This window comes from Cavia porcellus, unplaced genomic scaffold (genome assembly GCF_034190915.1).
Source record: "Cavia porcellus strain 051 isolate PalLab524CR breed Dunkin Hartley unplaced genomic scaffold, mCavPor4.1 scaffold_1, whole genome shotgun sequence".
NCBI classification, from domain to species: domain Eukaryota; kingdom Metazoa; phylum Chordata; class Mammalia; order Rodentia; family Caviidae; genus Cavia; species Cavia porcellus.
In genome coordinates this window covers 49,853,695-49,880,730 of record NW_026947484.1, presented here as the reverse complement: position 1 = coordinate 49,880,730, position 27,036 = coordinate 49,853,695, and the positions used below count along the sequence as shown (strand labels likewise).

Here is a 27,036-nt window from a genome sequence, read left to right as displayed (position 1 = left end):
GGGCAGGGAGCGGCGGCGGCCTGTCATTTGCGGCGGGTTCTGCCGGCCGAGCTCCTCAGTCAGTGCTCGCGGCTCCGCTCGCGGCTCCTGCTCCTCCGCTGCCCGGCCCGAGCGGCGATTTCCCCAGAGCCCGCTGTCCCGGGGAACGCGCACCGGCCCGGCCGTGCCTCACGGCCCCCTCGGCGCCCCGCGACCCCGCGACCCCACGCCGCGGCCGCAGCATGGGCGGGGGCGCGCGGCGCGGCCCCGGGGCTCGGGCGCGCGCGTAGCCGGCCGCCATGGCGTGGACGCGCCTGCGGGCGCTGCTGCTGCGGAGGGGCGACGCGGCGCCGCTCTTCCTCAACGACGCCAGCGCCTTCGACTTCGCGGACGACGCGGGCCCCGCGGGCCTGCCGCGCTTCAACAAACTGCGCGTGGTGGTGGCCGCGGAGGATGACGGCGACACGGGCGACAGGCCGGGCATCGGCGCTCTCCCGGCGCCGCAGGCCGACGACGACGCGCTGCTGGAGCCCGAGCCGCCGCCGGCGCGCGGCCGCCTGAGCCTCGGGCCCGACCCCTGCGACGGCTGCAGCCGGCGGCGCGAGCGCGTGCGACTGCGGCGCGTGAGGACTCGGCTGACGCTCGCCGCCGCGCTCTACCTACTCTTCATGGTCGGCGAACTCGTAGGTGAGCCTCGCCGCCCGCGCACCCTGGCAGACACAGCGTGAGGTCAAACTTTGAGGTGCTGATCGCATGATGGGTCGGGCCTGTGGGTCCAAAGTGCAGGAACAATCTGCTGGCGTCGTAAATGTCGTCTTGATAACTGGGTTCATCTTCCACTTATTGTCAGTCATCTGTCACATACTATTCGTTATGTGCCATGTAATTCCTCTCGTGCATCCCAGCACTCCGGAGGCTGAGACAGGAGCATTGCCCAGAGTTAGAGGCCAGCCTGAACTGTACAGCAAAACCCTGTCCCCACAAAACAGATTGTTCTAAAGACTTAGAGTCATAGAATTTGATGGTGTTACTGAAGGTTACTGAATGTCTTGCAACTTTTTCCCTTAAGGACAGTTGTTTTGTTTTGTTTTGTTTTGGAGTCAAAGTCTCACTGTGTACTTCAGGCTGCCCATAAAAACTCTGTGTGGCCCAGGCAGGTCTCAAGCTCATGGTGACCTTACTGCCTCAGCCTTCTGAGTGACAGACTCATAGCCGGGCACCACGAAGCCCAGCTTTGAAGAGACAGTACCGCAGGGTGGTGACTGCTTCTCCCGTGGTCACTATGAACCATTCAGAGGATGGAACTGGTGGTTCAAGTTGAAAACCTTTAGCTTGAAGTTACATGTAGAAAAATAACACGCACGCATTTCCTGTCTCATCTCATTCCACCCCGCCAGTAGCTTTCTCAGGACCCCCTAGCATCTTCCCTGCTCTGAAGAACCCAGTGGTTGGTCCCACTACCTCAGTGGCTTTCAAACATCCTGACCTCACCGTGGTAAGGACTCCTGTAGACATTTGTGTGATGTGTATGTGCTTGTGAGCACACGTGTATAGGTGTGTAAAATTGAAGCCCGTTCTGTGATGTGTTCTCATTTGCAGTTGTACCCACCCACTAATGTAATTTCATAGGTCACTGTACATAGATTGCCTTTCACAAATATGTCACCCACCTTTTTTTGAGGTAGAGTCTCACTATTTAGCCCACTCTGGCCTATAGTGTGTGGAGATCCTCCTGCCTCAGCCTCCCACATGCTGGGATTACAGGCATGGGTCACCATGCCCAGCTGTGGTTTTTGAATTTAAAATTTGAAGGTAAAAGAACCACATTGATCACTGTTTTGGTTTGTTTTTTGACCCAGGAATCAAACTCAACTTTGTGCTTGCCAGGCAGGCACTATACCACTGCAGTTTTGTCCCTTAATATCAGTATACCGTTTATATCAGCTAAATAAGAAGTCCCTAAGATAGAAGTGGTCTAGCCTAGGCTACATAGAGTTCCAGGCCTGCGTGGACTGCGTGGCCTCAAAACAATCAAAAGCAAAACTTAACTGACATTCCCAAAATCTCTTGTTTTGTGAAAACCATAGTATTTTCTTTCAAATATGGACTTTACATTCAAATAGGAGAATATCTTCTCACGTAGTGCAGAGGTGATGATACTTAGGTGAGCATTAGCAATATTCAAAGTGCTATATAGATGTAAAGTATCTCAGAAATTAAGCATCTTGTGTAGGAAGTGTGCAATCATAACGAGTGATGTAATTTACAGATCTGAAAGAGACCCGATTTTGAATTTTGGCTTTGCCACTAAACTTGCTCTGAGACCTTGAACAAGGTCTAGTTTTTTCCTTCCACTTTTTTGTTTTGTTTTGTTTTTTTGAGACAGGTTTTCTATTGTGTAGTCCAGGTTGGCTTTGAACTCACTATGCAGCCTAGGGTGGTCTTGAACTCACAGCGACCCTCCTGCCTCAGCCTAGGACTACAGGCATGCAGCATCATACCCAACTCAGCAAGTTAGACCAGGGACTGTGCTACTTGGTGCAGATGTACAGTGGTGGACACAACTATTCTTCTGTCTGTATCATTAATTGGAAGAGGAAACATTAATGAATAAACACGTGACTAAAGTTCAGGTTGTCCTAAGTGCTATAAAGAAAAAGAATAAGGCGCTGTACTGTCATACAGAAGCAAGTCAGACATTGTTCATCCATGAACCAGGTACGTTTAAACCATAAAGTGGCCAGAAGGGGTGATTCAGGCAAAGAGAACAACACATACAAAGGCCCCTACAGCCTTCCAGTCCTTAAAATTAACTGGAAAGAAGGCCAATATGGTTGGAATGTAGAAAGCAGGAGGGAGAAGGTATGCCCGTGTTGATGGGCCAGACTGGAGGAATGTAGTTTCATTCAGAATATAAGGGGAGCACCCCTGTGATTCCAGCACTTGGGAAGCTGAAGCAGGAGGATCTCTGAGTTGGAGGCTAGCCTGCACTACAAAGCAAGACCTTGTCTTAAACAACTAATATGAAGAACACAAGGGGAAGCTAGTGAAGGGTTTTAAGCAGAAGAGGAACTTGATGGAATTTAGTGTTTTATATTCTCTGGCTGTTAAGCTGTAAGTTGGGTGTGTTGGTGAACACATAAAAATCAGCACTCAAAAGGCCAAGGCAGGATGGTCACTGTGCTAGCCTGGACTACACAGTGAGACCTCATGGAATCTCAAAAAACGTGAGGAATTGGCTCCAAGGGCACAGGAATGAAGAAAAACTGTTAGGATGATCCAGACAAGGAAAGGCTTGGAGTAGGAGAGATGCGGAGAAGTGTGGACAGTGTGGGGGCCCTGCTGTGAGCTGCAGGCAGCTGGTGCGGTCCTTCGCCGAGGCTGGCCATGCGGGAGCTGTCCTGAAGTGGGCAGAGAAGGCAGCAGGGTCCGGAGTGTGTGCCGAGCTGTTGGGACACGTCGGTGTGTGTGTGTGTGTGTGTTGGCCACGTGGGGACATCCAGTGGGCTGTGGACAGTTTGACATGTGAGCCTGGCTCAGAAGAGGGGTCAAAGCTACAGCAGACAAGGGCGCGAGGCCACAGGTGGGGCGCAGTTCCTGGAGCCCCAGTTCTGAGGGACAGAGGCCAGCAGGTATCCTGGAGTCCCAGTAGTTCCCTGTGAACCTTGGTTTCACTTCCTGTGGTTCTGGATTTTGTGATTTCACTTAACCACAATCAACCACCATGAAAGCATTAGATGGCAGGTCCCAGAAATAATTCATAAGCTGGAAGTCCCACGCTCTTCTGAGTGTTGTGATGCAGTCTCCCGCCATCCTGCCCAGGACGTGAGTCATCTTCAGCCAGTGACCGCACAGAACTTCGCCACAGGCCTTGCTGTCATTGTCCTAGGCTATTGTTCCTCACAGTGCCTGACAAGTAAGGTAAACCCATCCCAGGTGTGCGTGGGTTAGAACCATTGTGTGCCCAGGGTTTGCTGCTGCCTGGAGTTTGTGGGCAGCTGCCGGAGCTCCTGGAAGTATCCCAGGAGGACCCTGGGGGGCAACTGGGCATCAAAGTGGACAAACAGGGCAGCTCTTATGTGGTCTCATTGGACAAGAACTGAAAATACCCTCAGGATTTGGTGGCAGAGTCACTGATTGTATTTATAAATCATTTGCACTGAGAATGTAAACAGTCTTCTAAGGAAGTTGGCAAATTAAACTCATGCATCTAATTTTGCTTTATCCCAAAGCCTCTCTTAAACTACAACAAAAAGATTTAGAAGAGGGGAAAAAAAAGTGTCAGTGTACACAGGTGGGAAACCCTGGCATGGAGGGTGGGCCGTAGTGAGGTTAGGGCGGAAAGGCCAGGGCTGAGACCGGGCAGGCAGGCTCTCAAGCCTTAGAGCCACATGAGAGTGGTCACAGCAACACTTGTGGGCCGCCCCAGGAGGAAACCCCAGGGCCGGGAGTAGCTGGGCGCCTGAGGGTCTCCTCATGGCAGGCACTGCCCTCCCAGAGCCCGAAGCAGGATTTGGAGCAAGGAGTTCCTTATTCCGTGCTCAGGGAGCCATTGGCTGTGGTCACAGAGCTCTCCTCCCCCAGAGGCCAGCACCCAGGAAGCCCCCAGGGTACAGAGACCTGCACGGTAGAAACTTCGAGGAACTTTTGTACTCAGAGAATATCTAGAAGACGAATTAAGTACTCTCAGAGGAGACTAAAAAAATAGATAATAAAGAAAAGTGAAAGAGAAAAAAAAAAAACAGAAAACCTTAAAGTTTAACCTCAAGTGCAGCAGTGCCTGCTTACCCACGAGGGACAGGGTGTTCCCGGCACCCCAAGGTGCCCAGGGCTGTGCATCACGTGGACTGCAGTGTGAACTGTGGTTCTGGTTTGTGTTCCGGTGCTGTGCATAGATGCCACAGATGGAGTGATGGAGACCTCATTCAGCTCAGAATGTGCAAACAGGGCATCTGGTGAGGGTGTGTGTGTATGTGTATGTGTTGTATTTCATTTTTTGAGCCAAAGCCTCACTCTGTAGCCCAGGCTAGCCTCAAACTTGCAGCAATCCTCCTGCCTCAGCCTCCCCAGTGCTGGGATTACAGGGGCATGCCATCACCCTCAATCTCTCTTCTTATAAAGCCATTGAATTAGGGCCCCATCTTTACGGCTTCATTTAATCTTAATTCCCAAAAGTCAGATTCAATTTCCAGCCTGTTAATGCCTCACAGTGAAAATTTTTTATTTTATTTTATTTTGGTATCGGGGATTGAACTCATGACTGCACACTTGCCAAGCAGGCACTCATGCCCCAGGAGGTTAACCTTAGCATGAGTTCCAACAGAAACATGCAAGTATCACACATTAATGCACTGTTATCCTATATATCACCCGCAGTCAGAATGGGATTGCTAAACCACCTTTCTCCTGTTTGGAGGAACAAGATTGCTGTCGCCATCCAAGGGACTCATTGTTGATCTTTTGTGTTGAACTGACACATCCAGGCTGCTTTCGTGGATTTCTCAGCTTCGTTTAGTGTTTGAACCCTCCTGAACTGGAGGGCACGTACCCATTCTTCAGCTTCGTTGTGGCATTTAGATATGACAGTTAATAGTAGTAACCATAGCATTAATAGAGCAATAGAAATAGAATCGGGTTGAGCAGAAGCTGCAGTGCTGAATGTCTCTTTTCAGCCTGCTGCCCATTTAGCAGTTCTTAGATTGCTTTATTTTATTTTGAGGATCTTGCTGAGATGCACAGGCTGGCCTCCAACCCAAGCTTTTCCTGCCTCAGCTTCCTGAGGAGCTGTGACTACAGGTTTGCCCCACTGCACCCAGGGTGAATCTTAGCTTTTGGGAGAATCTCTTAGTAGAAAATGAACATTCGCCTCCCACCTCTGCCACCGTATATACAGGCTCATCTGTACATTCACCCACCTGTCCAGTGGAAGTATTTTACATCAAAATTGCATCTGTGCTGAGTACAGACTTCCTGTTATTCCCTAAGCAATGCAGTATAATTATTTATAAAGGCTTTGCATTGTTACAGGCTGTCTGTCATACATGAGAGGACTTAAAAAGATACAGGAGGATGCGTAGGTTAGGTCAGATATGCACTGTGCCACTGTATACAAGGGATTCGAGCAGGTAGAGGTTTTGATATCCAAGGACAGTCCTGGAGCCAGTCCCACAAAGTTACTGGGGGGCGGCCACATCCATCAGCTTTGGGTGAACTTTCAAACACTGTGACTGAGTGGTAGCAGGAGAAAGACTCGAGTTCTCGTTACTGCTGAGAAGGCTGCGTTTCCAGTTTGGCGCTCACCCTTCTTAGGAACGAATGCCAACCTCTCCCTTTCTGTTCTGCAGGTGGCTATATTGCCAACAGCCTGGCGGTCATGACGGACGCTCTGCACATGCTGACAGACCTCAGCGCCATTGTGCTCACCCTGCTGGCTCTGTGGCTGTCTTCCAAGTCGCCAACCAGAAGATTCACCTTTGGATTTCACCGGCTAGGTGGGTAACTGGAGTCTCCTTGGGTATATAAAGTGTCATTCCAATGGATGTCTTTCCAGTGGTGTCTTGTTTGAATGAAACAAACAGAAATGGATAAATGAGGTCTGTTCCAAAACACATACCTTCAGAATTTACCCCGGTCAGGTAAGTAGCCTGCATATAGAAAATTAATTATATGGCGATCATTAACTTTTAAATGTTACTCCTTGTGTCCTGAAGGTATCCTCAGGAAAAAAGTGTACTTTTAGTTTATTGAACTAAGAGAAATCACATGAGTTTAACTAATTAGTGGGCGTTAATCTCTCCCTTTCATGTTAGGAGTTTCAGCTAAAGCTCTGAAACTTAGATTTTAAACCTAGATTTTAACCTCTCAGATCGTGTGTCTGACCTTCATTGTATCAGTGTGATTCTACAAATGCAATCGTTTTTGCCTATTTTGGGTAGATACTAGTGTCTAGTAAAGGCTGCAATCATACCTTGTGGGGCTGGGGATTTAGCTCAGTGGCATAAGTGCCTACCTGACAAGCGTGAGGTCGTGAGTTTGATGCCCTGTACCCCACCCCCACCCCGCAAAATCGTACATTGTTTTCTATGCAGCTTTGTTCTGATTGTTACCATGCTTTTGATTTTTTTTACTTTGAAAGTGTATAGAAAACAGTTACCTAAAGGATTGTAAAAGCATCCGGTGGTCAGGTGTCACTTTCGTGGAACCCAGCAGTTGAGATTTGCTTGACATTAAGCAGAGCCTGTCTCAGAGTTAACATACGGTGTTTTATTTTACAGGGACTCTCAAGTCTTGGCTTTTGTCCCTCAGTTCCTTTTCCTTGCTATTTTCTAACCTGCTCTTAACTCAGCCTCTGGGTCTTTTTACTTACTTTGTAAAACTTGTCATCATACCTCAATGGTCATACCTAAAAAGCATCTCAGTTATCAAGTTGGAAAGGTGTCTGGCCCCCACACCCCTCAGCAATCTCAACTCTTTTTCTCTCTCTGTCTCTATCTCTGTCTCTGTCTCTGTCTCTGTCTCTGTCTCTTTATCTATCTATCTGTCTGGGACAGTATCTCACTGTGTAGTTTGGCTGTGCTTGAATTCAATATGTAGCCCAGGTTGACTTTGAACTCATGACAGTCCTCCTGCCTCAGCCTCCTGAGTGCTGGGATCACAGGTGTGCATCACCACCCTGATGGTCTAGGCGAGGTTTTCCTGCTGTCTTTAAGCTCTGCATAATGCATGTGGATGTGTTCCTAAAAGAACCCACTACTTTTGCATATATTTTGCACTCATGTGTTTCCAGTAACCATGGGCTTTTTAAGCAGCTTTAACTTTATTTTTACACATTACACAATAATGTGTAATGATTTAAACATCTGTAATTTAAGATCTGAAGGTTGGCATTGTGGGTGGGGATTTCCAACTTCGAATATTGTTTGAGAGAATGTGTTTTATGTAGTCTAACAGTTCCTAAACACTTTGCCGCTGTGATGAAACCAGGGGAGCTGTCCCCCATGAAAATGCAGCAATAGAACATCCAAGGTGCTGTGCTTTTAAGTTAAGAGTCTGTAGTTATCCAAAATGTCACTAGAGAGTTGTCAGACAGAAGCCAAGGGGGCCCCCAAAGCAGAAATGGGGAACCTTGACATACCCCAACCCGGGACAGGTCACAGGCTTGCTGACTTCCACCTCAGAGGAAGAATTTTCAGGATGCATCGGGAGGAGGAGCAGGAGGATGTGGTCAGTGGAATTTTAAAAGCACGCATGCAGGGAAATGGTGCGGGCCCGGAAGAAAGGGTGAAGGCGGCTGCGGCCTTGTGCCAGATATTTCAGGGCGTCTTGGGGGTGTGACACCGTAGAGCTTTTGGGTCTATGAGAAGAAGAAGGGATTGGCTTGCAGATGAAAGGCTCTTTCTGCAGTGGAGAGTGGTAGCCTTGTGACAGCCACCCCAGGGCACAATGGTGCTGGCTGTGGGAAAGGCCTGGTTTACCTGAGAGCAAGAGTGGTTGTGTTCCCCGGTGGCAGCAACCCCCTCGAGGGTGAAATGGGAAGGCCCAGGCCCCATTTTGTCTTTAAGGACATTAAGAATTTGGGGGTGAGGCAGGGGTGTGTCCTGAGCCTACAATTTTTACTAAAAGTTCAGTTTTAAAAATATGATTTTTCTTGCCTCCTTTTTGCCTTTTTCTTTGGATCCTGTCCCAGTGCTTTCCTTAACACATATCATCACGCACTTCCTTCTCTCTGAGTCTGTAAAGATAAAAATAGAGAAGAACCAGAACACCAGAGAGAACCAGATGGCTGGTCCCAAGGAACAGAACGAATGCAAGTAAGTGGACAGAAATGAGCCAGGACACCAAGCCCGGAGCTCAGAGCACATCACCAGCCGGAACCACGCTGCACAGTGCAGGGCTTAAGAGTGGTACCGTGAGAGGGGAGGAGAATTTAGCCATGGTCCAGGCAGAGAGGAGAGAGTGGGATGGATGAATGCAGAGCAGGAGAGCGGCCTGAAGTCTGGGAGGAGCACACCTGCCCCTGCTCCTGCACCCACACAGCACGAGACCCGAGGACCAAGGCAGCCCTGGAACACCCAGGAACATTTTCATCTGATCACTGCGGGCCTGGTTCCAGCTGTCTCAGACCTGAGGACAGCCAAGGGTCTGGAGACGGGCACAGTGCCCGTGGCAGCGGTGGAAACAGGCCTTGTGTGAAGATTCATTAACATTAGGGTTGTGGGGCTCAGAATAGAATGTGTTTAGCCTTGAAAGGGTCCTTGAGGCTTCTTAAGGGGATGGGGAGGAAGTACGGTGTCCCTTACATCACAGCAAGCTGTTAGGCACCTGGTGAGGGCCATATGGCCTGGGCTTGCAGGATGGGAGGCCCATCTCCTGTCACAGACTCCCCGCTCAGCTGCTTCATGGCTTCTAAAGAAACAAGCATAAAGTGACCACTGTCCCCTAGGGGCTTGTCACGGAGAACCCCAGAGGAACTCAGGGACAGAGATGAGGAGAAGAGGGAACTGTGGCTGAACCCTGGAAACAAGAACAGGATGATCTGAAACAGGAAACGGCTCCTAAGGCCTCCTTTCAGCCACGCATCCCTGAGACCTGGGCCTGCCCAGCTAAAACCACCAGGCAGTTTCTGCGAAGAGGTGGAGCAGGGTTTTTGGGGAAGGCTGAATCGAGGGTGCGCTAAGGTAGTTCTGCTGGGAGTGATGGTTCTGCGGCCTCACAGCCTGGCTCCGGTGGCCTGCAGTGGACATGCAGGTCCTCCAGTGCCCAGCGCTGTGCCTTTTCTTAGTAAAGCTTCACTTCTCGCCCACTCATCTTCTCAGCGCTCCCTTGTGCCTTATAGGGTGGCTCCCCTGACCTCCCCCAGCACCAGGACTCTGCTGGCACCTAGACAAAGCAGCAGTAGGAGGGTAACCAAACTGAAGTAAGAGAGATGAGCCCATGGGAAGGTAGAGGCAACATGACAGAAGAAAAGCATGCTCAGAGTAATAATACACTAAGATATTTTGAAAAAGAAACAAAACTATTTGAAATTGAAATATTGCTAATTTTTTAAAAAGTTCTTTTCTTTGACTAGAAAAATATAATCAAGAAAATCTCCCGGATTATAGATACTATGAAAACAGAAGGCAGAAGTGAGAAACTATAAAAGAATAACCCAAAGGCCTGCTATTAGGAACCTCATAAAACGAAACCTCAAAAATAAGGGAGGGCCAAGGATAGCTCAGCAGCATAAGCACCTGCTTGACAAGTGCTAGGTTGTGAGTTGGGTCCCCAGTACCAAAAACAAAAAAAAGAGGGGATACAGTTCAGGTATTTCTTTAGTTTTTTTACCTAGTTGATCTGTCTTTTTGTGACAGCGGGGCATTAAGATCCTCTAGTACATATTAGTGCTTACTTGATTTTTCATGTCTGTTAATATTTGTTTTATATAGTTGGGTGCCCTGATATTTGGTGCATAGATGTTTATGATTGCTATCTCTTCCTCTTGAATTGTTCCCTTTTCAAGGACATGATGACCTTCTTTGTCTCTCTTAATCAGTCTTGGCTTGAATTCACTTTGTAAATAGAATAATAGACAGAGCTATTTTTTCCAAATTCCTGTCACATGGAGTATTGTTTTCTATCCTTTGACTTTCAGTCTGACTTTTTGAATTAAATGTGTATTTTGTATGTAGCATATTGTCGGATCTTGTTTCTTGATTCTGACAGACTGTGTCTTTTGATTGGTGAACTCAGACCATTAACATTGATGATTACAACTGATATTATTGACTTGCCCTTGTCATATTGTTTTTTAGTTAGGTAACTGTTTTAATGCCCTCTTTTTACTCATTTGTCATGCCTGATGGAGTGCTGCTGCTGGGGCTTATGTAGTGTAGTCCTCATTATCTCTTCCTAGAGTGTCCTTCACAACATTTTGGAGGGTTGATTTGGCAGTCATGAATGTCCTTAGGTGTCTTTGTCATGGAAATATCTTATTTCTCCATCAGTTTTGAAAGACAGTTTTGAGCCAGGTGTGGTGGCCCATCCCTGTAATCCCAGCCCTCAGGAGGCTAAGGCAGAAGGATCATTTCGAGTTCATGATTGGCCTGGGCTACAAAATGAGCTCAAAGCCTCAACTGCATAATGAGAACCTGTCTCAAAAAGACAAAAAAAAAAAGGAAGAAAGAAAGAAAGTTTTCCAGGGTACGTCAACTGGTCTGGAGGTTGTTTTCTGTTAGAACTTGAAATACTTTAAGCTGTCCACTTGAGGGTTGATATTGAGAAGTCTACTGTGATTCTGATGGGCTTGCCTTTATATATGATTTATTTTCTCTTTTAATAGTCTAATCTTTTGTTGAATTTCTAGAATCCTGATTATTATGTGGCTTGGGATAGATTTTTTTTTTTATCATGGCTAATTGGAGTTCTGTATGCTTCACTTATCTGTCAAATTCATTTTTGATTCTTGGGAAGTTTTCTTTCTTTTTTTTTTTTTTTTTTTTTGTACCAGGAATCAAATTCAAGACCTTGTGTTTGTCAGGCAGGTGCTGTGCCACTGAGCTATGTCCCTGGCCCATTGGTAAATATTCTGCTGTTTCTACTATTGATGACCTTTATTCGTCCTCGTTGCCATCTGGAAAGTTTATATTTGTAACTTTCCATGAAAACACTTTGGAAACACTTTGGAATCCTGGTGAGTTAATTCCGATCTACCACCTCCAGTGCAACCCTCAGTGAGAATAAAGACACTAAGACATATTTATATTTATGGGAAGCCTAGGGGTCCTGAATTCAGTCCAGATCAGGGTTCACAGAACAAAAGCTGCAACCCTGGGACTAATCTGGATTTTATTAATTCCAGAAGAAGGGAGGGGCTCAGGGATGACTGACTGTTAGAACAGTGGGGATTATGTGAGTGCTAGCTAGGAGGCCAGAAGGCACTCTGCTATACACAAAGAGGAGGATATTTACAAAGATTGATCTGCATAGCACAGTTGAGGCAACATAATGTTGGAGGCTGTTGTTTCCGTTTCTGATACATAAACTTTTGTGCCCTGGGAAGTCACAGCCTCTTATTTTGAGGCTGGAACCCAGTTGTCAGCCATGGAGCAGTGGCTCTCTCATTCTGCTGGGCTCAGCGACTTAAAGAGAGCCACCAGGATGAGGAAGGTGAGGAAACAGGGCTGTTGTTGGCCTCAGAGAGTATACATCAGCTCTACTTACACTGCTCGGAGCCAATTGAAGGGGGAAGGAAGTAGCTTAGCCAGCTCTGTACGCATCAGTACCCAGCCACAGAGCCAGGTGTAGTCAAGGTAGGTTACTGCTCTATATTTAAGGAGAGCCATCTGCGTGATCTGCAAGTTCTTCTTTTCTCTTTCTTTTTTTTTTTTTCATTCAGTGTCTTACTATGTAATCTTGAACTTGCTTATGTTACCCAGGCTGGCCTCAAATTCATGGACACCCTTCTGCCTCAGCCTCCTGAGCAGTGGGGTTACTATTACTTCTGTTTGCCTGCTGTCTCCTGCTTTTTCATCGACTCATATTTTTCTTTGTATCATCTAGAAGCTGTTGGATTGATTTCTTGTGGTCCTTTACCGTTTTTAAGGAATCTTTCTTTTCATGGTTAATTCTGTCTTCCGTAGCTAGAATTCTGTCCTCATATTGACTCATTCTGCTGTGTATACTTTCAGTGGAATTTTTAATCTCTTGAATTATCTGTTTGGATCTATTTCATGAATTCTATTTTTTTCCTCTGTTAGGTGTTCATGGTTTCCATCATTTTCCTAAACTCCCCTCTTAAATATTTTCGTCAGTCACTGACTGTCTTTCATTGTGCGCACTGTCTCTGTAGTTATTCTGACTTGAGTTTTTCTAGAGCTGCATTGGTCTGCTTTGTTTCTTCCTGTTTACCACTTCACAGAGGCCAAGTGGGAGGCTTTTCAGTTGTTTCACCTCATTACTCCCTGGGTTTGCCTTTGGTGAGCTGGAGGTCTGGGGTTACATCTTTTTTGTTGTTGTTACTGGGACCCAACTCATGACTTTATACTTGCTAGGCAGGCATTTGTGCTGCTGAGCTAAATCTCTGGCCCCTGGGGTTACATCTTGCTTAAATGTCTTCTTTTTTTTTTCTTTTAGTTTAATTCTTGACTTGGTGCTTGTGAATTGCTTATGACACATAGCTTTATTGCTGTTTAGAACCCTTAGGAAATGACTATTTCTCAGAGATGTCTTCTAGGTATAGCTAGCTTTTGAGTTTAGAGTCTGTTGTAAGATACTACCTCTTCAATTTGTTGGGGGTAAGAAGTTGCTGCCTGTTTGGCCCAACCCTGGTTCTTTGGCACTGGCCTACACTATTATTTATGACACTTAGGCAATGTCAGTCTTGGCACACCAGAAGAACCAATGATTAGCATAATTATGTCACCTTGGTTAAAGTAGCACAGTCAGCATCAAACAACCTAGAAAATGACAAGCTGTGGTAACTATGAATTTGCCACCTTTAACTGTATGACCTATATTTGTGGTTACATAACAAAATCTAAAACAAACCAGAAAACTGCACACAGTTTCTCAGTACCCTCGGGGAAAAAATTAAAAAGGTTGGGGTAAATATAAAGAAATAGGAGAGGAAGAGATTGGAAGCAAGGCTGGAGAACAAAGGAGGATTATACAAATTTCGGGAAGCTGGTAAAGAAAACAGGAGTGAAAGAGAAGGGAGAAGGAAAAACAACAGAACAACAAAAGAAAGCTAGAAACATTCATCTGAAAACAAAACAAAACAAAACAAAAGAAAAAAATGTGGAGAAGACAAAGTCCACTCTGGTGTGTCTCTGCTGTCACTTGATCTACAGAGTGAGCAGATAGATCCCAGAGCTGTGCTGATGCATCCCAGCAAGCCAGCTGTCGATTTACAGTGGGGTGAGGCAGCAGGTAATCCCAGCAAGCCTGCTTTTTAGTTCCACTGGCTGTAAGCCTGGGACCTAATGCATTCAACCTGCAGTACTCTGTGTGCCTCCTGCCCAGCTTGACCTTGGTCCCCTGCAGGCCTAAGCTCAGCTCCTTGACCTAACTGGATTCTTCCTCTTTCTCACACGGATGCCGGGCACTGCTCAAGGAAGCCTGCAGTTGCTGTGAGTTCCAGGCCTAGTCAGCCTCCCCCAAAGATGGCTACCAGCCAGTTGCCTTCTCCATGGGGAACCCATCAGTCACCGGCACTGCGGCCCACCACTGCTCCATTCTCTTTGGAGGTGTCAGGGGTCACCAGTAGTCACCGAGCGTCTGCAGGTCCACCTCCCCCCACACGCCTTGAGCTACGCTCCTTCTGCGTTGAGGTCTTTCTCCACTGTCCCTGAGACCTTCAGTTCTCATTTTACATCCTTCCTGGATCCCTGGGGTCCATTTCCCTCCACCTCCTCTTCCTCATGATGCTGTAGTCTGGCATCTGGACACAGTCTCGGAGAAGCTGTTTCTCTGCTCATCACCACTCTGTCAACTTCTCAGAAGTCTGGAAAGAGCGGGTAATAACTCGCTCTCAAGATTTAATGGGTGTGGGGTTTCTCTGGGGCTTGTTCCCAGATGATGATCCTATTGGGCTTCTTTTCAGGTTTTTAATGTCCTGATCAAACTACACCAGATACACAGGAAAAGCAGAAAAGAATATTACAGTGGCCTGAGGATAAGGGGAAAAGATGTGTTTTTTTTTTTAAGATAAGGTTTCACTATGTCACTATGTAATCCGTGTTGGCCTTCATCTCACTGTGTAGCCCAGGCTGGCCTCCGGTTTTCAGTGATCTTCCTGCCTCAGCCACCAGAGTGCTGGAGCGACAGGTGTGCACCACCATGCCCAGCTGGTATGGTATCTTTGAACAGTAATCAAAATTACCAGGTTGACTTCTCCCTTGAGGAAGTAAAGCATCACTTCCCAAAAATTGATGTGGTGGGGCAGCAGATGTAAATGAAGGGTCTTCTCATTGGTCATGCCCACATGCAAATGAAGGACAGAAAATAGCGCTTTTCCGATTGGCCCTCGGTGCTCAGGTGTAAGTCCTGTGTTCTGTGCACGTCCTCTGTTTAGACAGAAAATATGTGGCCAGACCTGACCCCATCACATTCCACCCGGTGGTGTCTGGTTTACTCCAGCACTGATCTGTCTCAGAGTGACAAGCAGGTTCTCGAATTGGCTAGCTGTGGTGGTTGCACAACTGTGCTTGTGCATTGAAAACCACTAAAGGGGGCTGGGGATTTAGCTCAGTGGCATAAGCGCCTGCCTGGCAAGTGCAAGGTCGTGAGTTTGATCCCTGGAACCAAAGAGAAAAAGAAAAAGAAACCACCAAAGGTACACATGGCTGAAATGGTGAGCTCTATGTCACACAAATTGTATCTCAGTCTTTAAAGTCATCCAAAGAGAATTACTGGAGTTGTAAGCAGACGAGTACTTTCTGGACCTAGGGAGGTCCTCACACATGATGTTAAAAGAGTACTTCTGGAATCTTCTGGTGTCTAAGAAGATCTATCTAGATAGAGACCTTGTTTCCCTTACTCTGTTCTCAGAAGTAATGGTGGAAATAACGAAGGGAAATTTCACATAACAGGGATTTGGGAGACCACAGAGATCACAGAATCTGATGTCCTTTGGGCCTTGAACCTGGGCTGGTCCTCCTGTCTCAGCCTCCTAAGTGCTGGGATTACAGGCATGTGCCACCCACAGGCAGCATTTGTATTACTTTAGTACACAGAAATGCTTCTTGGAAGCCCCTGGCTCAGAAAGTTCAGGGTCTGAAGAAAGGGGATCACACTTTTGTAACTGTTCTGATAGAAACAGCATTCTCTTCTGCTTACAATTAAACAAGGTTATTACCTTGTAACAGCCGAACAGGAGCATTGTCCTAGGGTTGTGAGTAAGGAAGCAGAAAATCAGAGTGATTTCTTGGGGAGCCCTTCTTCCTGAGGCCCAGGAAGACGCTGTCTGACAGTAGTAAACATCATGCTGTCACCATGGCAACATCACACGCACTGTTTTTAGGGCTGGAATGAAAGTGAGGTTTCTGTTCCCTCCAGAGAACAGCGTCTGTACTGTGAGCCAGCACACGGGGGCTTCTGTCACCCTCTGCCCTTTTCTTTTCCTCCAGGTCTGGATAGTCTTGAAAGCAGTAGATTCTCGCTCCTGTGAGGATGATTAGAATGTTTCTTTTTGCTTGTCTTTATGTATTTGGGTTTGTTTGAGACAGGTTCTCGCTAAGTAGTTCAGGCTGGCTTTGAACTCACTGTGTAGCCCATGGTGGCCTCACACTCTTGGATGTCCTCCTGCCTCAGCCTCCCCCACGTGCTGGGATTAGAAGCATGCACCACCATGCCCAGCTAACGGCACCTCTCTTATAGCTGTTTTATGAAACGATGTTTTTTCTAGACCAGGAGTGAGTAGGGACAGGAACAGGAAAGGCTGTGCTCTGTGTGCCACGTGCTGGCAAGTGCTGCCTGAGAGGGCACTCGCTGGCTGGCTGGGTAGTCGGGTTGAGTATCTGAGGACTTGAGAGCTGTGGCCCGGATCTGTTGGGATTCCGCCCAGTTCTCACCTTATCACACTTGGGTAAATCGGACCAGACTTCATACTGTAAGTAAAAGTTCTGATTTTTCACAACAGGTTCTCTTCATGTAGCTTGGACTGGCTTCACACTTCAGCAGTGCTGGGATTATAGGCATGCACCACCACACCAGTCTAGATCATTGCAAATTTGGAAACTAAATATTTGGAATTTAAAAACATTTATTTGTAATTCTGAAGTTATGGTCACGATCACAGGCTGTCCCATGAAAACTGATGTGCTCCTCCTCTGAGCCGGGTAGTGGAGCTGCCTTGTGGGTGCTCTTCGGTACGCAAGGCATCACTGAGAAGAGGGTTCCTGCCTTATATTCTCACGGAGCTGCGTCCTGCATGCTTGCCCCGGTTCTTCCCCGTGGAACCTGCAGTCAGACTGTGGCCTCACAGACTGTCAAAGCACAGTCCCCCCCCACACACACACAGGGAAGCAGGTGCCTAGCAGAAGTGGGGAAAGCACAGTGGAGCAGAAGGAAAGCACCTGCGTGGAGCCCGGGCCCAGTGAGCTCAGACTGCCCACCGATGCCTTGCCTGGGCTGCAGCCCAGCATCTTGCACAGGCTCTGCTCTCAGGCGTTCCTGCTCCGCCCAGCCCACTTCCCCTCCTTCCTCTCGGAGTTCTTCCTGTCTCAGCCAAGTGGGAGGAGGGGAAGATGAGTCACTGAAGGATTAAATCACCACTTTGAAAGATGTGCTTTGAACTCGTAGGTCTTCCTAACTTTCTTTGCAGTGTACCAGGTCGTTTTGGCCAGGTTCGCTGACTCAAGGTGAGAGAAAGGTGTTTTTAGACTTGTGGGGTGAGCCCAGGTGGCTGCTCCAGGAGTCAGTTCTCCTGCCGGCACACCCGTAGCAAATCATCCCTTGCTTGCTGGCTTAGCTACTGTAGCAGCTTTCTTGGAGGAGGAGGGAGAGGAGGGTAGGAGTTGCATGTGAGTTATTTTTAAATGCCAGGATTAATTAGATCGTGCATGTCATCTGATTCCGGAACCTTGTTATATCTAGCATTCTTGGTTTGATATCAGGGATTGAACCCAGGGTCTCTGGGCTGAGTTATACTGCCATTTGGATTTTATTTTGAGGCAGGGTTTTGCAGAATTACCCAGATTGGCCTAGAATCTGTGACCCTCCTGGCTCAGCTTCCCCAATTACTGGGATGACTCAGCTTTTAGTAACCACACTCGGGCTGGACCTGGTGGTGCACACCTGTCCTCTTGGCTGTGTGAGGTTAAGGCTGGAGAATCACAAGTCCAAGGCCAGTCTGAGCAATTTAACAAGAACAAGAAAAAAGCCACACTGGAGAAACCTCACAAATCCTCCGGAGGGGGAAGACCCACCCCCAGAGGAGGAAGAGCTCCGTCCCTTTGTGGTGGCCATGGGCCGTGACTTTGTGGAAGCAGAGTCCCTGTGTGCAGCAGGGAGCAGTGTTAGTGCCTTGGTGATGTGAGCCCTCAGCTTAGGAACAGCAGAGCCGCAGCACAGGAGTCGCTTGCAGCCGTGTGTGACAACTGAGGCCCAGGCCTGGGGCAGGTGTGTGGTTCCTGTGCTGTCAGCCTGCCCCCCCCCCTGGAGACACAGGTCCAACACAGGACATGCAGGTGTAGGAGAGTGGACCAGTATGGCTCACAGTGGCCCATGCAGAGGCAGAAAAGCGGGCGTCCATACCCTGGAGACCGAGGGACCCTGTCCGGAGCTCAACCGTGGTGTCCTGTGATGGGGCCAGGAGGCTGATAGGTCTGCATCAGAGCCAGAAGAGGACAGAGGGGAAGCAGAGCTTCTCTGAAGACTCAGCGTTCTGCTGTCCCTGTTTCCCCATTATACCACCCAGGCTACCAGCAGCCCTCGGTGGAGGACTCGGTTTAGTGGAACTGCTCACTCAGCTTCTCCGGGTGAGGCAGCCAGCCGTCTCCTGTGCTGTCCAGGTGTCTATCACTGTCCCCTGATGCTGAAGGAGCGGGCTGTTATACCCAAGTGCTCCCTCGTGCATGTGGCCGAGGATCATAATCACTTCTCTAGTTGTGACTCATTTTAACAGCTCCCTCCTCCAGATGACAAGTGCTGGGCCTGGGACTCAGTTATATCACAGGAACTTCCAGAGGAAAAGAAGAGGGTTCTAGAACCTCCTAGAAGGAAGGCAGAACAGATACACCGGCAGTCTCAGAGAGGTCGGGTGAAGTCCTGGGGACCAGAAGAGGGCCGTGGGAGGCAGGGGTCGGAAGGCACTGGGGAGCTCAGCTTGGCCTTGGTGTGGCCAAGGACCCTGGGTGGCTCTGGCAGAGTTGAGATGCGAATGCTAGTTTTTCAGGCGAGTGCAGGACAGCTCACTGTTATTGCTGCCCTTTTCTTCTATCCGAAGAAGTTTCAGAGAGAAATAGTGTACCAGGACGTGGCAGTGAGACCCCATCTCTGCTGTCCTGAGCTCGAACCCCCAAGTTTGCCGCCCTGTGTGTAGGCCTTTGAGACCCTCACAGAAACCAGTCACACTAGTGGCAGAGCAGCAGCAGAGACCACAGCCAGGCTCCCCTGGGCCGGGGCCTGGGTACCGTGCCTGTGGGGCTGGTGGAGCCACTGGATGGGATCCAGGAGCTATGATTAGCGTGCAGGAAGACAGTACATGCTATACGAGTATGGTAGATTGTAGTAGATGCTGTTACAGGGAGAATGAGGTCCTGTGATGGAGAACAGCAAAGAAATACTAATTTTCCCATGAGTTTGGAAAATCTCTAGGTATTGTTTGAAAATGTGCAATAAACATGTAATTTATGGTGCTGTCCAAACTTGATCATCTGCTAGGTGTGGTAGCACACGCCTGTAATTCCAATGCTCGGGTGGCTGAGGCAAGAGGATTGCCAAGAGTTTGAGGCTAACCTGGGCTACTAGTGAGTTCAAGGCCAGCCTGAACCACACAGCGAGACCTTGTCTCAAAAAAGAAGTGATAATCATCTATATTTTCTCCCATTCAGTTCTTTCCTTTAGTATTAGTCCTTACAACCTAAACTGTTCAGTCTGTGTGTGAGATTCGGGGTATATCTCCTTAGGGCACTGACCATAAACATTCGTTTAGGTTTCAGCTGTGGGGAAAGGCCCAGGTGGAGCCCCAGTCCCATCCCAGAGTGAAGCCAGGGCTCTCCCTGTGCCTGGCCTGACAGCAGGACCACGCTCGCCATGTCATATCCAAGTAAGCGATGAGGTCACCTCAGTGTACATCTGTTACAGCCATCAGCTCTCAGGGTCTTAAGTCTTGGAGTGATTTCCCATGGACCAAGTCACTGAGACAGGGAGTCAGAGGCACCCAGGGAGCACACTCCAGGAAGCTGGAGGAGCTGTTGGCAGCCATGCCTGAAGTCTGCTCTGGGAAGGTGCAAGCCAGCTCAGGTCCACAAGGTCTGGTCACCGAGGCCCTTTCCCTTGGGGCTGTTTCGGCCTCTAGGCTCCTGTTGGTTCTGAATAGGGCTTTCCTGATCTGAGAACTCACAGGCAGCTCATTCTCCAGGTTTAAGAAAATCATCACTGGGGTGTGGGTGAACCCAATGGGACACACTGAGGATGCCCGGTGTCACAGAAGAACAATCTCACCTGGCCAGGCCTCGGGGAGTACAGAATCCAGGGCCAAGCAGGAAGTGTGATGACACAGACACAGCTGGCAGTGCTGTGCTGGCGACCTCTGATGCAAGGCCCAGAAGGGCTCTGCGGAGGCTGCTGGGAAGCCTGGGGCTCCCCCAAGTTGCTCAGCTTTGTTCTCTTTAGAGTGTTTTGACTGTTGCTGCTGCTATTAAAGCATGTTGCAGAAGTCCGCTGTTTTCCTGATTTGGGATCAGTTTCTGGAAACAGGGCCTCACTCTGTACCAGGCTGGCCCCCGGCTTGAGCTTGGCCTTGGCCTGCATCCTCAGTTTACTCCTACAATACAGGGGACCGCCTTGTCTCGCCCACATTCGTCCTCTTAGGAAACAGATTAACATATGAGGAAGAGGGGTCCTGTGATGGTCTTGAATAGGAACTGTGTGGTTTCTGTCTTTTTTTATTCCAGTCCATTTTATTTAAGGATAAAAAGAGAGAAAAAAACTATAACAAAATTTCAAAACACGTCCATCTGGGGGTGTTTTCTTCCAGCACCTGTGCTGCACTGTGCAGCGTTTTAGGAGTTTTGATTACACTCCCTGTAAGGTAACTGCTGTACGATTGCTTTTCTCTGTGATTCACGAATTGGAACAAACTGTGTCAAAGTCCAGTATGCATGAACTGCCTGGAACCTTTGAACACAAGTCACCGTAGAGAGTGGCTCTCCGGGTCAGTCTGACCCTTTGCCACCTGCAGTGGGCACGTCTGTAGTCTCAGCCCTAGGGAAGATGCAGCAGAGGGTCACTGCCTCAGCGGCACAGCCAGAGACCGTCCTGAGAAAACAGGCACAAAACAAAACCGCCTCCTACAGAGTGGGACGAATGTGGGCTCCTCTAGGACTCGCTGTATTGGAAGGTGTTCCTTCTCCTGCTGTTACTGTTGAATGCCACACTTGTTTTAGCTAATACTGTGTGTGTTTCCCAGAAGTAGACACTGATCCCAGCGCTCTGCACGTTAGGTGGACACTCGGCCTCCCTGACCCTCTCTTAAACATGGAGACGAGCTTTTGTTAAATTGCTCGAGCTGGCCTCAAATTTAGGATTTTCCTATTTCTGCTTCAGAGTAGCTGGGATTACAGCTACCAATGTGGGCCACAGTGCCCAATTTATTATTTTAATTTGGGGGGGGGGGGAGGTTGTAGTTTTTTGAGACAGGGTCTTGCTAAGTAGTGCAAGCTGGCTTTGAATTCCCTATGTAGCCCAGACGGGTAATCCTTCTGCTTCAACCTCAAATGCTGGGGTGATGGGTGTGTGCCACCACGCCCAGCAGTAATATTTTTTTTTTCAGCAGTAATATTTTAAAACACTATTCATGTTGCCCTGTTTCGTTATTTCTACATTATATTCACACGAGGAAAATCTCAGGAGGGGCCAGAGCTGGTACAGAACCGTGTGCGGCCAGGGTTTTCCGGCAAGTGCTCCATGCAGGCCTTCCTTGTCATCATGAGGGCGCCCTCTTCTTTCCCGGTGCTGCTCCCCAGCCCACCAACCTCGGTCTGGGCTTCCTAGCACAGTGCTCCCACCTGCCCCTGCTAGCAGACAGCATACCCTCCCTCTCCCTGCCCCACCTGCGCACCTCACTCTGCGCATGCGCAGCCTCTGAGGCGCTAGAGTACGCCTTGCAAACCAGCCGGCCCTGAAAAGAATGCTTCTTTTTGGCCCAGGGCAGTATGTTTGTGACAAAATTAAAATGTTTCAAAAACTAACAATAAAGTAAAAGATGAACTCCTCAGAGCCTGGTGTCCCCTCCCAGATGGCAAAGTTCCTTGTCTTTGTTATTTATCTGCCTGACTTTGGTTTTTCTCCCCCCTGCCTAGTAACATCGACATCCAGCCCCTGGAGTCTCGCTCCCAGTCCCGCTCCCAGTCCCTCAGCAGCGTGGTGGCTGGGGCCACCCCCAGGGCTCTGGGAGGGGGAGGGGCTGTTGCGGGTTCCTCGCGGTTTGCGCCCGAGTGGCGTCTGCCTGGACACTTCGGTTCGGTGCAGAAGGGTAAAAGCGTTTCCTACCTGCACGCTGCCCCCAGATCCTTGCAACCCAGGGCTGCCACATATTTGCTGAGTTGGTAGAAGAAAGCCCAGAGGAATCCAGTTTGTGTTTATTATTAGGACTGACTTGGGGAATTTGGACCTTGCTTTTACTCGGCACCCTGGAGACCCTGCCAGTATTTCTCAAGGGTTTTTACTCTGTTCCCATTTTGTTGACCTTAGGGAATTAGTCCGGCCCTGTGTTTGATGGAAGTATCGTTGTGAATTAGGTAATGTGACCCTGGAGAGAAGCAGAGGTGGACAGGGAGTGGCAGGAGGCTCGGCAATAACCGATCACTCACGTGGCTGAGTACTTACTAAGGAAAGGCCAGGATGGAAAGGCTGCGGCTCGTCGTATACATCCGAGCGGCCGCGCTGCTTTACTGAAGGCACATCTGTCTGTCTGTCTGTCTCCCCAGAGGTGCTGTCGGCCATGGTCAGCGTGCTGCTAGTGTATATCCTCATGGGCTTCCTGCTCTACGAAGCCGTGCAGAGGACGTTGCACACCAACTACGACATCAACGGGGACATCATGATAGTCACTGCGGCCGTGGGCGTGGCTGTGAACCTCATGTGAGTGACGCCTTTCACGTCGTGTGAGACATCACACACACGTGCATTCAGATCGTGAAGTTGTAGCTTCATATTTTAAAATATGTATTGTTTTCTTAACTATTAATTTAAAAACGACATGAATTTCTCTTCCTGGTTTTTTGTTGTTTTGTTGGATTTTTTTGCTACTGGGAATCGAACTCAGAACCATGCGATTGTGGGCAGGCACTTATGCAACTGAACTGTGTCCCCAACCCTTTTTTTCCATTTTAAAACAGGGTCTCCCTGTGCAGTCCAAGTTGGCCACACACTGGCCTCCTGCCTCCGCCTCCCCAGTGCCAGGATTACAGGCATGTGCCATATAAATTTCTCTTTAGCTTGCTAAGCTATAATGGGTTTTGACTAACAGTCAAGGAATTAAGTAGGATAAAGTATTTTAGTTTTTTGAGACAGATTCTGGCCTATAGCTCACTATGGAGTCCAGGCTGGCCTGGAGCGCATGGTGATTCTCTTGCCTCAGCCTCCTTGTGTTGGGATTATAAACCTGTGCTACCACGCCCACCAAGTATTCATTTAGCATTTAGAATATTTTGTCTCAGCTAGGCTTTTTGAACAGATTTTAAATTATGTAATCATTTAAACCAGAGGTCAGTATCCTTTTTCTGCAGAGTTTGAACAGTAAGGAGTTTAGGCTTGGGGGTGTCCCTCTGTTCTGAAACTGTACCCCCTGCGGTGACAGAAGGGGAGCCGCTTTTTTGGGCTGTGAATGCCTTAGAGAGGGCCCCAGCCTTGCCCTGGCACCCGCTTACCCAGGTCTGCTTGGGGCCCTACGGCCGGCTCTGCCTTCCCCCTTCCAGCGCCGCCTCTGCTCCGGAGCTTAGACCCCTTCAGATCAAGGTTGGGACACGCCCATCCACCCCGCTTTTGCCCCAGCTCCTGGAGCATCGCCCGCTGCGTTCAGGTCCTGGATCTGTGGACCCAGTAAGTGAGCGGTGCCCGCGACCTAGGGAAGTAGCATGCTCCCCTCTGCTCCGCAGAATGGGGCTCCTGCTGAACCAGTCCGGCCGCCACGCCCACTCCCACACGCCGCCCCCCAGCTCTCCCGGAGGCGCGGCCCCCGGGGAGCACAAGCCGGGGCAGGACAGTCTGGCGGTGCGAGCTGCCTTTGTGCACGCCCTCGGGGACCTGGTGCAGAGTGTCGGGGTGCTCATCGCCGCGTACATCATCCGCTTCAAGGTACAGGCCTCACCAGCTGGTTTTGGGTTTGTTCCACTGTGGGTGTGGGTTTTTGGAGATATTGTCTCTCACAGTGTAAATGGGGCTGGCCTCAAACTCCTGGCAGTCCTCCAGACTCAGCCTCCAAATGCTGGGACTGCAGATGTGCACCATCACTTGCAGCAATGTGCCAGCTCTTAATGTGTTCAACTTAAGTGTTGAAACTGCCTGGACAGGGGGTCAGACCTGTTGGTTTTGAGCTGGTGTAAGCGTGCCCAGCCAGTAGCACCAAGCTTTGTGAGCCTTGAACACACAGGGTCTCCTGGCCCGAACAGCTCAGCTGTCAGCCACTGCCCTGGGCTCTTCCAGGAATGCTTGGCCTTGAGCAAGGTCCTGGATTCTGGACGTGAGATCCCTGCCTGACACACGGGGCTCCCTGCACCCAGCATTTAGTGACATGCCTGGGTGGGCACTTTAGAGAGAGCACAGCGCAGAAGAGCACAGACAGGTGTTGGGGAATGGATGCGTGAGGACAGGCACGCGGAGGACAGTGACCAGGACACAGAGGCGCCCTCGGCCCTGCGCAGGAGAAGCAGAGCGCGGGAGTCGCGCCCTCTGAGGCTGTGGCCATGGCCGTGGGGTCCCGCAGCGTCCCCTGTTGCCTTCCAGCCTGAGTACAAGATCGCGGACCCCATTTGCACGTACGTGTTTTCACTGCTGATGGCTTTCACCACATTCCGCATCATCTGGGACACGGTGGTCATCATCCTGGAGGGTAAGTGCTCCCTTGGTACCGGCTGCTCGCCCCTGCGGCGGGGGTAGAGGGCGCTCCGGCGGCGAGGGCGTGGGATGCTGCCTGTGCAAGTGTCACTCTGCCCCCACCTGGTCCACTGCACCCTGCAGCAGCTGCGGTGGCGAGGCAGGCAGTGGGGCAGAGCACCCCTCGCAGAAGGGAAGTTCAGGTGCACAGGGGCCAGGCCATCGGGGCACGGCTGGGTGCCAATCCCAGTGGAACTGGGACAGGCACAGCTCCGGTGGGTTTTTATTTTTTAAGACAGGCTCTCTCAGACTGGTCTTGGACTCGCTATGTCGAGGTCCATGCTGGCCTCAAATTTTCCGCAGTCCTCCTACCTCAGCCTCCCCAGCACTGAAATTACAGGCCTGTGGTTGACTCTTGGTGCACTTTTATCTGGTGATTTATTAAATTGCTTAATTCCCATTTAACTTTTGACTTTCTTGAATTTATGACATCCCTGCCTTCCTGGTGCTAGTGTAAGCCTGAAAATAAAAGCTCTCAGCAATGGGGTTATCACTCTCAGGTGTTCCTCTGGGGCTTTTGTTTGTTTTTTGTTTGTCTAAGTTTATTTTGGTTTAATTGCCATTCGTTTTTAGGGAATGAGTATTTGAAAGCATATATTAACCTCAAGTATTTCCTCTGGTTCTTTTTTTTTTACTATTCATTTATTTCTTTGAGACAGGGTTTCTCTATGCAGTTCAGGCTGGCCTTGAACTTACTTTGTGACCCGGCTGGCCTCAAACTCAAAGTAATCCTCCTGCCTCAGCTTCCTGAGTGCTGGAATTAGACATGCACCACCACATCTGCCATTTTCCTGTGTTTTTTGGTAAAAACGTGTACAAGAACTAACATTTAAAAAAATAATTTGTTGAAATTCAATTCAGCAAGGCCATTTGTTACCTATGAATGTAACACTTCTTTTTCTTCCAAAGTAAACCTCTAAACTCCGTGTCCGAACTTGCAGGGGTACCGAGCCATTTGAATGTGGACCGCATCAAAGAGGCACTGATGAAGATAGAGGACGTGTACTCCGTGGAAGACCTGAACATCTGGTCCCTCACATCAGGAAAATCCACCGCAATCGTGCACATGCAGCTAAGTACGCTTGGCAGGGCTCCGGGGAGCAGGCGGGACCTCGATTCCAGTTCAGCAGGTAGAGTTTCAGAGGAGGTCGTGGGTCAGGGCAGAGAGCAGGACAATGGTTTATTTTTTATTTCTTTGCCAACAAGCATCACAGCCTGCTGTCTATCGTCAGGTGGAAGACGTGAAGTCTCTTTTCTAGGCCTCTGTGCTTTTTACTTCAATAGCTTCACAGATCAAGTCTTTTAATTTTTCATTAAAATAGTACTTGTATATGGTCCATCTTTAAAAGTACGTGAGATCCTTAGTAACAGTCTGTTATTAGTGTCCGATGGCCTTTCCTACCTGAGCAGGGACTGGAGAGGTTGAAGTGGCACTGACCAGAGCGCTGACCCCTGACCCGCGGGAGGCAGTGGTGCTCCTGGGTGACAGTGACAGCGCCCCCTTGCCTTGCAGTTCCTGGGAGCGCTTCGAAGTGGGAGGAGGTACAGTCTCGAGCCAAGCACCTGCTGCTGAATACATTCGGCTTGTACAAGTGCACCATCCAGCTGCAGAGCTACAGGCCGGACTCAGGCAGGACTTGTGCGAGCTGCCAGGGCTCCAGCCCCTGAGCATGGCCAGGCCCGTGCCTGACATGGCCGCAGTCTCGGACTCAGAGCAATAAACGGACCAGATGAGGACGGTCCGGGACACAGTTTACAGTGACGACCCCGAGGATACCTCCTAGCCCGGTGCCTGCTAGCAGAATGCTGCCCGAGTCCATTGTACCAAGCCGGTGCCGGAAACCGGGTCGTCGATTTTAAAATTATGTAATCTTAACTCCAGCTTCTGAATTGCTGCTTTTTTTACAGAAATGTTCTCAGCCATCCCAGAAAGACTAGTTATGGGGTGTGGAGCATGTACTCAGCCTCAGTGTTCGGGAAGCCTCCTTTCCCAGAGAAGGCTCAGTGTCATTGTCAGTTACACTTTATAAACAGCTTTTTCCAGACACCACTGCGTTTCCAATCTCAGAGTTGACCGTTTTGATCCTGGGTTGGGTTCTCAGAGCCCAATCTTTACATGTTGTGATTGATCATGCTGTCATTAAGTTAGTTAGGAGGTATTTTCAGTATAATTCTGAACAGCAGAAATTGATCTTAAGCTCAGATCACCATGCAGTTATTTAAAACAAAATAAAGTGAGGGGTGAGTTTCAGACTCACA

General features: G+C 49.1%; 1 protein-coding gene across 2 annotated transcripts; it reads left to right on the top strand.

Moving 5' to 3' along the window:
• The first annotated feature begins 43 nt into the window (after positions 1-43).
• Positions 44-27,036, top strand: Slc30a4 (solute carrier family 30 member 4). 2 transcript variants are annotated; one of them, XM_063248116.1, is made up of 8 exons: positions 44-666; positions 6,324-6,470; positions 22,611-22,764; positions 23,022-23,093; positions 23,781-23,979; positions 24,628-24,733; positions 25,719-25,853; positions 26,291-27,036. In XM_063248116.1, exons 1-8 carry the CDS (start codon positions 279-281, stop codon positions 26,443-26,445), a joined length of 1,356 nt encoding a protein of 451 aa, XP_063104186.1. In that variant the 5' UTR covers positions 44-278; the 3' UTR covers positions 26,446-27,036. The 2 variants fall into 2 exon arrangements, with proteins under 2 accessions (XP_063104186.1, XP_003471808.2); XM_003471760.4 differs by lacking the exon at positions 23,022-23,093.